Below are 11,760 nucleotides of genomic sequence, written 5' to 3'. Positions count from 1 at the left end.
GAATTCTTGGAATGGATCTAGTGAAGAGATTGTACATAAGCAATTTATATCTGTTAAGGATGAACTTAGTTTGCAAGGTGACAAAATTTTAAGAAGAAATAGGATAGTTCCACCAATTTTGTTGAGGTCAAAGTTGTTGAGAATTGTTCATGAGGGACACCTGGGTAGGAGTCTGACTAAACGTAGATTGAGAGAATTTTATTGGTGGCCAGAAATGGACAAGAATGTGGAGGATCTTGTGCGTGATTGTCATGCTTGTAGCAATAGTGATAAAGTGAAGATTACAAGGAAACCTCCGTTGAGGTGTGTGGAATTGCCCATGAAACCTTGGGAGAAATTAGCCTTGGATGTTTTGGGTCCAATTGACAAATTGGGTTGCAATAATCGGTTTTTGCTAGTGTTAGTGGATTATCATAGCAAGTGGTTTACTTGCAAATCTATGGGGCAAATTTGCACTTCGAATGTGATTGCATTCTTGAAAGAAGTTTTCTTGGAAGAAAGGGTACCCAAAACTCTCATAACTGACAATGGTGTTCAGTTAGTTTCTTCAGATATGACTAGTTTTCTTCTAAGTTTGGGCATTAGTCATGAGAGAGTGGCTTTGTTCCGTCCACAGCCAAATGGACTTGTAGAAAGGGTCAATAGAATGATAATGGATTCCATACAGCTTTCTTTGGCTAATGGTTTATCTTGGAAGGATGAGTTGCGAAGAATGATGTGGGGTCACAGAATTACATCACATTCAGTTACTGGAGTTTCTCATTTTGTGGCTTTGAAGGGAAGAGAACCAGGCACTAAGGAGTCTCCAATGTGGTTGAAGGAGAAAATCAAGTTTGGGCTGATAGGGAAAAGATGAGATCGAGAGCTATTGATTGTCAGTGGCGCAACAAGATGGAATTTGATAGTAGGAGACATGTTAAGGATTTAATTTTCAAAGAAGGTGATTGGGTTGTTGTGAGGAAGTTTGGTTTTGTAAGAAAGGGGGAAAGTAAGTTTTCTCAGCCACATAAAGTTGTTTCAGTTAAAGGCTCTGTGGTTGAATTAGACGATGGGAAGAAATTGAGTTTTGGTAGTTTGTGTAAAGTGTCTCATTTGTAAGTATGTTTTGATGCAATGCAAATTGTGAATGTAATTTATTTTTGATGCAATGCAAATTGTGAATGTGATTTATTTGAAAAACAGTTCATTGATATGTATTGTACTTTGCAATGTGTTACATTTTCTAATGTTTTCTTATTTTCTTTCTTTTTGATTCCATAGGGGGGAAGATGTGTGGTAATGGTTAGAATTAGATGATGCGGTCATGATGCAATGGAATTGCATCAATGTGAATGTTCAAATTTAAACCAGTTTGCTGATGGTTGCTGTACTTGACTTGTACTAAATAAAAGTCATCTTAATTCAACTTTTTGAGTGGATTACTACAATATGCTTTAAATCTTGAACAAGGTTAGCAGGGAGAGGGTCAAAAGTATGAAAGGAGGGCTTCAGCTTGGTGATGATGTTGAGGACTTCACGCTCTGTAACAGGGGTGAAGCTAAGCCAAGATGCATTATTTTTTAGCTGTGGGCTGGTGAGGAAATGTTCAGAAGGGGGGACAGCGGGTAGGAGATGAACAGAGACAGGTATAAAAGGAGACTTGGATGGGAGGGATAAGGTAAAGGATTGATCAATCTTAGAGATTTTTTCAGATAAGAAGTTAGCAATTTCTTCACATCTTTCGATAAAGGCCAACAATTTGGGGTTGACAGGAGCTGTTTGATTTTTTATAATACTGAAAAGTTCCCGGGGTCTATTTTTAGCCCGGTCAAGTTGAGCACAGAAGAAACCTGCCTTTTTATTGAGGATGTGCTTTTTGTAGTTAGCCCTTGTGGTTCTGAGGAGAGCTAGATTCGGGGGGGAGGGGTGTTGTCTCTACGTGTGTTCGATCAGCCTAAGTGAGCGTCTCTCATTGTTGAGATCAGCATTAAACCAGGATTTGTCAGGGTTGTTTTTATTCAGTTTTAATTTGGTTAGGGCAATATAGTCAAGGAGCTCGATGATGGATGTGTTGTAGTGTTCGGTAAGGTCCTTGGCAATTTAATCTTGGTCTCCAGTTCCACTGGAAGAATAAGGTGAATATTTCTGGTTAATTTCCTATGTTTGTTATTTTTAGGGGACGGGGGTACGGCGCAGTTAATCCAAAAGAAGATAAGGTGATGGTCCGACCTATCAATGGGGAGAATGCGTGAAAGGCAATCCAGATCTTTGCTAGTAATGATTTCATCAAGAGGAGCCCCTTTGGAATGTGTTGGCGAATGGCCAAGTTAATTCATGTCAGTAACGTCAAGTAGGTCATTGAGGATGTTATACAACACTAAAGGGGATGCTAAGGGTCTCCAACAGTACTGTGGAAAAAAACTGAACACTCAAAAGGAGTGTAAAGTCAAAAGGTAAATAAACCAAGCCAAAGGAGAGTAGGAAAGCATAAAGAAGAATACCCATCAGCCCACCCGTGGGCGGAACCTCATCATCTGGGTTTTTAAAGATGTGAACTGGTATCCACTAGATCCCTACTTGAATGTTTTTTCAAGGGATACTAGTACAAGGATCCACCAGTGAGACGGACAGCCAACAGGAAGTGTTAAAGGGCTGAGGGAAGAAAGTAGTGAAAGGTTGCAGTGCTCAGAAAGTGAAGAAATTAAAAATGCCTGTTGTGATGCCAGAGAACAACTTTATTAAGGGTGACCATCACAGCGGCATGGTTAAAAGCATAGTAATGATAGTATGGAAGGAATTACTATCATTTGGAGATGTTAAATGGTAAACATGTTTCAGCCTCAACAGGCTTTCATCAGGACCTCAAGAATATACTACTGCAATAGTGGGTTAAAGGATACCACTAGTGAACAAAAGAAATTTTAATGAACAATGTAGACCTACCAGTGGAAATAATTTTTCTTTATGGTAGTCTTATTCTTGTGTGACAGACACTCTCCTAAGGGAAGAAAAGTAAATGCAGACAAAGTAGAAACATTTTCACGCATTTACCAATTATTAATATGTTGTTTACCACAGTATAAAGAATTATTATTATTATTATTTTTTTTCTAAACTCACCCCTATATTTTATGGAGAAGGCCCCACCTCGCCTGGCACTCGCTCAGGTTAAAAGGAGGCCACGCTCTAAACATGGAGATTCAAGGAATGAAAAAATAAATTTTCTTATCACGAATGTGAATTGGTCGCCAGAAAGTGCGTCATAAAGAACTATAAGTGATACTCTGAGTAGGCAGCAGTGCCGCTGTGATGGTCACCCTTAATAAAGTTGTTCTCTGGCATCACAACAGGCATTTTTAATTTCTTCACTTTCTGAGCACTGCAACCTTTCACTACTTTCTTCCCTCAGCCCTTTAACACTTACTGTTGGCTGTCCGTCTCACTGGTGGATCCTAGTACTAGTATCCCTTGAAAAAACATTCAAGTAGGGATCTAGTGGATACCAGTTCACATCTTTAAAAACCCAGATGATGAGGTTCCGCCCACGGGTGGGCTGATGGGTATTCTTCTATATGCTTTCCTACTCTCCTTTGGCTTGGTTTATTTACCTTTTGACTTTACACTCCTTTTGAGTGTTCATTTTTTTTCCACAGTACTGTTAGAGACCCTTAGCATCCCCTTTAGTGTTGTATGACTGTTCAGTTGGGGGACAGGGTGCAAGTTGTTCTATAAATTGAGTTCCCCTCAGACCCTCTCTACATTTTTGTATCTGTTCATTGAGGATGTTAACCAAGGGGTCATCCTTATTGTTCCAGTGAATGTTAAAGTCACTGTGGAAGAGGTTTTTGGAGTTGGAAAATGAGGTTTGGGAAATCGTGTCAGACAATTCATCTACAAAGGGCAAAGAGTCCCCAGGGGGATGGTAGATATTATGTAGTCGAAAAGGAGGGGACATACAATGGAAGAGGCAGACACACTTTTGAGGAAGAAACCCTGAAGGAGCTGTGACGTATAATGTGTTACATGCACGCCTGTCTGAGCCCTAGGATGAGATCCACTTCTTTACTCCAAGTGCCCCATAAAGGTATCTTCACACAAAGCATGAAATATCTTCCTCATGACATAAAAATATAATCAAAGCAAAGTGCTTACTGGTAAACAGCTCGTTGGGTGAACGTTCATCACCATGAAGATTGCTGTGTGTGTGCCTGATAGCCACAGGTCTGGTGCATCCTCACAGCTTTTCTTAATTCTGAAATAAATAGAAGGAGTTTTCTATACTTGTTTAACACATTATTTACGGTGACAGGAAAACCCAATATGTGCAAATTGCTATCCAAGAAATGAGTTGTGTACTTTATGTGGGAGTGAGATAGGGGGATTCACTTTGTAAATCTGAGGCATCAACAAATTCCATAGGTGTTGCATGGGAAAGCCCACCACAGCACCCATGGAGCGACTCCGGGGTGCAGAGTATGGCAAAGCACTGATTTGTGCTGCGTCGCCCTACTCATGATTATTGAGACAACTCAAAGCCACACAGGGTGGCTTCATAAAACAACAATGAGAGCCCTGCATTATGTGTGTACCACTTAACATGGTGCAAAAGTGACGCAGGATCTCATAAATTAGCCCCCACTTTATTATTGCTCATGATAATATGTACCTCGGACATCCCACAGGTGTAATACTACAAGTGCCCTGCCAGGTCCAGGCTCCTGGGGCCCCCTACCCTCACCCATAGTCCTCTGCGCTCACTCACCTCAGGTCACACCCCACCCTGGGCCCGTCCTCCCTAGCGGGGGCAGTGACCGGCACTCGTCATCCCACCCGAAGCTCAAGCCCAGGGACTTGTGCACAGAGGGATGCTCCTAAGGACTCATGCCTGAAACCATAGCCACCGAGTGACTGGAAAACAGAAGCTGTAATTTAATACAGGCCTAGATCTCTCCTTCATTGTTGAAGAAAAGCAGAACTCTGAGTGGAATGGTGTTCCCTTCCCATGTCCTTATTGTTGATTGTGTTATCACACCAGCTTTGCGCGCCTGAATGGTTTTGTATTTAGTGGTGGTGACGAAGAAATGTATCTTTTGTAAATAATATCTTTGGAGCATTGTAGGTTAGGACACTGTCCGTGGGGGAGCATTCAATTGAAAATGTGAACAATAGTGTCAAAACAGGAAACGTGAGTTTTGTGAACATGTGTTGCCAAGAGATTTTTTTACACAACACAGTAATGCTATATAAAGGTAACACAGGTATCTAATGGACAGAGACCCCATATGAGACACAAACATCACAGAGGAACCTGATGCACAGACCTCACACCTAGGTCCCACATAGATATCACACACAGACATCACACAGAAACATCAAGCACAGGTAACGCCCACACACACCACCAGCATCCCTTCTTCGCATCGCTGCTCCATCCCTCTGAAGGATGAAGGCTGTCTTTGGCTCTCTTCTGGCTGCTGCCCTCCTTGTGGGCACAGGTAAGACTCACAATAAATGACACACTTATGGCTCTACACCTGTGTGTGGCTGTACATACCTGTCACCTGTAGAACTACCTGTGTGAGAGTCTGCATGTCTGGTTACATCTGTATGTACCTCTGTAGAGGGACGCTGTGTACACCTTGTCATTTCCAAATCTACCTGTGTGAGACTGTGCATGTCTGGTTACATCTGAATGTACCTGTGTAGGGTGAGCTGTGTACACCTCGTCATTTCCAAATCTACCTGTGTGAGGCTGTGCATGTCTGGTTACCTCTGAATGTACCTGTGTAAGGGGCGCTGTGTACACCTGGTCATTTCCAAATCTACCTGTGTGAGACTGTGCATGTCTGGTTACCTCTGAATGTACCTGTGTAAGGGGCGCTGTGTACACCTGGTCATTTCCAAATCTACCTGTGTGAGGCTGTTCATGCTTGTTTTTCTTTCGATCTATCTGTGTGCGACTTTAAATTTTTGTCACCTTTGGATCTTCCTGTGTGGGGCTCTGAATGACTCGTCATCTTTACATCTACCTGTGTGGGGCTACTCAAGCCTAGTCTTCTTTAGATGTACCTATGTGGGGTTCTGCATGGCTGCTTATCTTAAATCCACCTGTATGCTGCTGTGCATGACTGGTCACATTTGAATGTCCCTGTGTACTGCAAGATGTGCATACCTAGTCACTTTCTCTCAAATCCACCTCTGTAGAGCTGTCCATTACAGGCTATCTTTTGATCTACAAAACATAATGCCAGTACATGCCTGGTCACCTTTGGATGTACCTGTGTGGAGCTGTGCATGACTTGTTATCTTTAGATCTACCTGTGTGGGCTATAAACACCTGCTCATCTTGAGGAGAACCTGTGTGGGGCTGTGTACGAATGATAATTTTTAGATGTACCTGTCAGGGTGTATAGATGCCTAGTCATCTTTAGATCTACCAGTGTAGTGTACAAGTTGTGCTGCATAAGTGCTGGTGTACAAGTCATGGTGTACAAGTCATGACGTGCAAGTTGATGTATAACTTGTGGTGTACAGGTTGTGGTGTATAAGTGGTGGTGTACACGGTATGGTGTACATGTTGTCATTGTCATTGTGTGCAAGTTGTAATGTACAATTCGTGGTGTACATGTTGTGGTGTACAAATCTTGGTGTACAGGTTGTGCTGTACAAGTCGTGGTGTACAAGTATTGGTGTGTAAGTGGTGGTATACAATACAAGTCGTGGTGTACAAGCCATTGAGTACAAGTCGTGGTGTACAACCCATGGTGCACATGTCTTGGTGTGTAAGTTGTGGTGTGCAAGCCATGATGTACAAACCATGGTGTACATGTTGTGGTGTACAATTCACGGTGTACAAGAAATGGAGTACCAGTTGTGGTGCACAGTCTTTGTGTACAAATTATGGTTTACAAGTCTTGATGTACAAGTTGTGGTATACATGTTGTGGTGTACAAGGCATTGTGTTCAAGTTGTGGTATACAATTCATGGTGCACAAATTGTGGAGCACAACTTATGCTGTAAAGGTCGTGATGTAAAAGTTATCTTGTACAAGTTATGATGTACAAGCCATGGAGTGTCAGTCGTGGTATACAAGTTGTGGTGTACAGGTTGTGGAGTGCAAGTCGTTGTTTACAAGTTGTGGTGTTCAAGTCATGGTGCATCCATTCCTTTTGCAGGTGGAAGGGTTCTTAACCACAGCGGTAGGTAATTGGCACCAGGGCATTGAATCTCCATGCTCTGTCCCAGAGAACTTTCCCCATGTGCTCAGAATGGCCTCGCCTCCATGCCAATATATTCTCATTACTGTGCCAGGACAGCTCCTCTCTATACCAACACACCTACCAACAGTGTTGCTGGCTTGTATCACTAGGAGTTTGATGACTAGAAAAGTGCAGTATATTTAATATTTTGCTTCCAAAGTGGTACATGAAAACTTATGTAAGTTTAACTTTCTGCTCGCTGTCTCAAGGTCATGGTGTCATGTGCTGATCCATTTTGATGTGCAAAATGCTGTACAGGGGCCAGTGTGTGACATACACTCACACTCGCCAGTGCACTTGAATGAATGAATGAGGATCTTCTAAAGTGCACAGCTACCTCGGCGTGGGTGTGCCGGGGCTAGCAGAAAACTCACAAAAGGGGGGTGGGTGTTCCAGCAGCTACTGCCCGAAGAGCCAGGTCTTTAATGCTCCCTGAGATTCTGTTTCTGATTCCAACATGCGGAAATATAAAGGGAGGGTGCTCAATATTTTATAAGATTGCACCACAAAGGTCCTGCTGCCCAGTCATGCTTTGCTGTATCAAGGAACTCATAAGATATGCAGATTGTGTGGATCTCAAAACTCGAGTTGGCTAGTATAGCCGCAACCTTTTTTGGAGGCATCTGGGTCCCAAGCTTCTGGTGGCTCTAAATACAAAGATCAATGACTTGAATTCAGTCCTCCTGCTTATTGGAAGCCAATGAAGTTGCTCTAAATGTGGACAGATGTGGTGGCGCCTAGGTACCCTCCTAATTAGCCTTGCTGCAAAGTTTTGTATAGCATGGAGCCTGTGCAATAAATATGCAGGTAACCCCAGGTACCATGGTCCAATTGAGACGTGACTAATGCATGGACTACTGTCTTTTGATGTTCCTCCCGCAGAAAGCTTAATATTTCCGTAATCGCCTCATCTTCCAGAAAGAAGGGGAGGTGATATTGTGTATATTGGCAGAGTAGGAGAGCTCTTTGCCCAGCCTAATACCCAGATTGCTAGCAGATTTTGAGGGGGTGGAGGTGGATTCAGTTCTGAGGGCCACCTTAAACAGAGAGGAAGAGGAGATGCTCGGCTACAGCAAACAAATGATGGACGGAATGCTGACAATGCAGATCTCGGTTAAACCCTTTGTTCTTTTGCTCACCATGCCAGCCCAGTTCAGACTCAGCCATATGTAAATCAGCCTTGACCCTGTGGCTCTTGGGAATTCTGCAGCCCGAACTGCCAAGCCAGGTCTTCCCTGAACTGGAAACAAGCCTCCTGGAGCCGGTTTCAGGGTATGTCACCCATCTTCAGCCACCCTAGCTTGAATCCAGTTGCTAAAAAACAGAACTTCTATTTTCTCACCTTTTAATTTCAGGCAGTTTTTAGGCATCTAGTGTGCCTGGCCTCCATGGAACAATGAGTGCCCTACCTCCCCAGATCAAGGGTAAATGACACAGAGCAGATTAGCTGCTGAAGATGGAGGGGAGATTAAGATCATCATGGGAGAGGTAGACACACTTCTGAGGAAGAAACCCTGAAGGATCGGTGACGTACATTGTGTCTCAAATGCACACCTGTCTGAGCCCTAGGGCGAAATCCACTTTTTTAGTCAAAGTGCCCCACAAAGACCTCTTCACACCAAGCATGAAATATCTCCCACATGAAGATAAAAATGTAATCAAAGCAAAGTGCTCACTGGTAAATAGCTCAGCAGGTTAACGTTCCTCACCACAAAGATATCCGTGTGTGTGCCTGATAGCCACACGTCCTGGTGGGTTCTCAAGCTTTTCATAATTATAAAATAAATAAAATAAAAAATAAAAAATAAATAATTCGGAAATAAATAGAAGGAGTTTTCTAGGCATCAGTAACACGTTATTTACGTTGACAGGAAAAAACAATATGCGCAAATTGTTCTCCAAGAAATGGGTTTTGTACTTTATGCGGGAGTGAGTGAGGGGTATACACAACAAGACACAATATGGAATACAGTATGAGACATACACACAAAGGTGCATATTTATGAGTTTAGTGGCACGGGGCAGTGCAGCAAGTCACCCTACTCCACTGCCCTGCATCACATTGATCCAAAGTGACGCATTCCACTCCTTTCCCCGTTGCCGGCGCTTTTTTGGCAGCCTAGAACCAATGCAGGCACCTTGGTGCAAGGGCGCCTCCGTTACATGCAGGATTGTAGAATTGTTTTTGTGCTGGAAGGGGCACCTGCACAAACTCAAATCCGAGAGGCTTTTTCCTCCTGTAGAACACACAGTAAAAGAGGGGAAAACAGGAGAAATAATGATATTTTTCCACGTTATGCATTCCCTGGGGAGGTGTAAGATTGCAAGTCCTTGTAAATCTGTGAATGCATCAAAATCCATGGAGTTGTGTGGGAGCACCCATCTCAAGGCCCATTGAACGCCCCCATTGCGCAGAGTAAGGCAATACAGCGATTTGTGCTGCGTTGCCTCACTACAGATTTTGGAAGTCATTCAGAGTCACGAGAAGTGGCTTTGCGTGCCTTCAAAAAGGTGACTTTAGAGGCTTGTGTAACGCATGTACCACTTTGTGCATGCAAACGTGATGCAAGCCCTCATAAATAGGCGCCGATGAGTGAGGCTATGCGACAAAGTCGGGCCTATTGTCCTTGCCAATGCTTGTTTGAAATGCTGCCAGCTATCAAAATGAAAGTTTTCAGACTGGTGTTTTTCAAATCTAATGTTTAAAACTCATTCTGTACGGATTGGTTTTATACTATATTATAGGTTGTTATCGACATTCCAATCTAGTGTGTGTCGAAGCCACTCCTATCTAATTAATATTCCTTAGGTACCTTGCAAATTGAAACAGACTCTAAGGGCCACAGGGACGGCGTCTGCAAGGGTCAACAGACCACCATGGCTAAGACGGCTTTTAAACGCAGACCACTTATTTTTCTTTTGGTAGAAGCAGCCTGATTTACTTTAAAGAAGATTGCACTGCCTCAAAAATAATGGGGCAGATCGACAAGAAAGTACCTCAGCCCGGCACCGCGAGCCCTTTGGCTGCGCCACGCTGCAGCACTTTCAGAGCACAGGAATGTGACATATTAACAATGATATGTCACATTCCTGTGCTCTCCTCAGCGCTGGCACAGAAACAGCTGCCAAGCACCGGCGCAGGCCCCCTTGCACCCTGGTGCAAAGATGCCTGCGCCATGGGGAGATTGCTTTGGAGAAGGAAGGGGCCCCTTCCTGCACAAAAGCAACCACTGCAGGCATTTCCCTCTTTCAATGCATGCTGTAGAAGAGGAAAAAACGAGGTGAAATGAAAACATTTCTCCTAGTTTCGCTTGCCTCTGCCACCCCGTGGGTGATGCACCTAAATGACGCACTTCCAGGTTTACGATTTCTTGTAAATCTGGAAATGCATCAGTGGACATGGGTGTTGGGTGGGAACACCCACAGCAACACCCATGTCCTGCCCCTAACACGCAAAGTGCTGCGTGAACAGGGGCGATATTTACAAGCACAGGTTAAGTTACGCAGGGTGACTTTACCTGTGTTTGTAACTATCCCTTAGCAGGTTGCGCCACTGGTGCGTCACGCAACGTGATGCACCGGCGGCGCATGGGGCTTGTAAATCTGCCCCAATTTTTTTTTTTTTTTTAAAGTTGTAGTGAAAACTATGGTCTCCTGAACCGCAGCCTTCTCCTCCTAAAACCTTTACCCCAACTCACAAGGTGGGAAATGTTTCAAAGGGCCCCTTGTCTTTTGTGAATAAGCTACTTCCCTAACTTGGGAGTTGGTAACTTTTCAATGGTTTGCATCTGTGACTCGGGTCGCCAGCTTTACAAGGTAATACTGAGCTCATACCAAGTGGAAATTTGGAAGTGACGCCTACAACATGCCCCTGCCAAACCCTGACTCAGTACCCAATCACAGACCTACTCTGCACGGCTTTATTCCCATATTTGTGATCAACAATTTTTGGGACCGCAAGTTTCAAACTAAGTATTTGAAACTTTATTTACCAGCATGCCAGTCCTATATGCAGATGCGGTTGTGCAGTTGTAGTTATTGTCACATAATTATAGAATTGCCACATATGCTACATAATTCATCATCTGCTACATAATCTGCAGAATTTAACCAAGAAAAATGATTTGTTTCTAGCTCAAACGGTTGAGACGTTAATAAAATGAGGTATGGTTTGTTGCAGCTCCGTGGAAGGCGCTTTGCACAGCTGAACTGGTCAGCTTTCTGCAGCCTATTGATATCGCTGGGCGTTCAACAGGTACTAATGAGGTGAACAGCATCCTGTGAAAGGCTCAGAGGGAACACACAGACACTGTTTCATGGCCTTCGAGTGAGAGGAAGAGATGAGTGAATGGGAGGCACCTCTTACCTGTTCTTTCTTCTTCCTCAGGTCACGCCTTAACTTGCTACACATGTGGGACAGTTACGACCAATGCAGACTGCATGACGTCAAGCAAATGCCCCACTGGATTGGATTCTTACTGCCAGAGCACCTACGCATCCGGCTCAGGTAAGGGGGGCTGA

General features: G+C 43.6%; 1 protein-coding gene across 1 annotated transcript in view; it reads left to right on the top strand.

Moving 5' to 3' along the window:
• Positions 1-5,344: 5,344 nt before the first annotated feature.
• The window catches only part of LOC147718154 (prostate stem cell antigen-like), a 39,486-nt gene continuing 33,070 nt past the window's right edge, over positions 5,345-11,760 (top strand). The window contains exons 1-2 of the mRNA XM_086919229.1: positions 5,345-5,474; positions 11,627-11,746. Coding sequence (XP_086775355.1) covers positions 5,423-5,474; positions 11,627-11,746 — 172 coding nt within the window. The 5' untranslated portion in view covers positions 5,345-5,422. The remainder of the gene's footprint in view (positions 5,475-11,626; positions 11,747-11,760) is intronic.

Source organism: Lissotriton vulgaris, chromosome 4_2, assembly GCF_964263255.1.
Source record: "Lissotriton vulgaris chromosome 4_2, aLisVul1.2, whole genome shotgun sequence".
In the NCBI taxonomy this organism is placed as follows: Eukaryota; Metazoa; Chordata; class Amphibia; order Caudata; family Salamandridae; genus Lissotriton; species Lissotriton vulgaris.
Note: the sequence above shows the minus strand (reverse complement) of the source record. Positions and strands in the feature narration are given on the sequence as shown.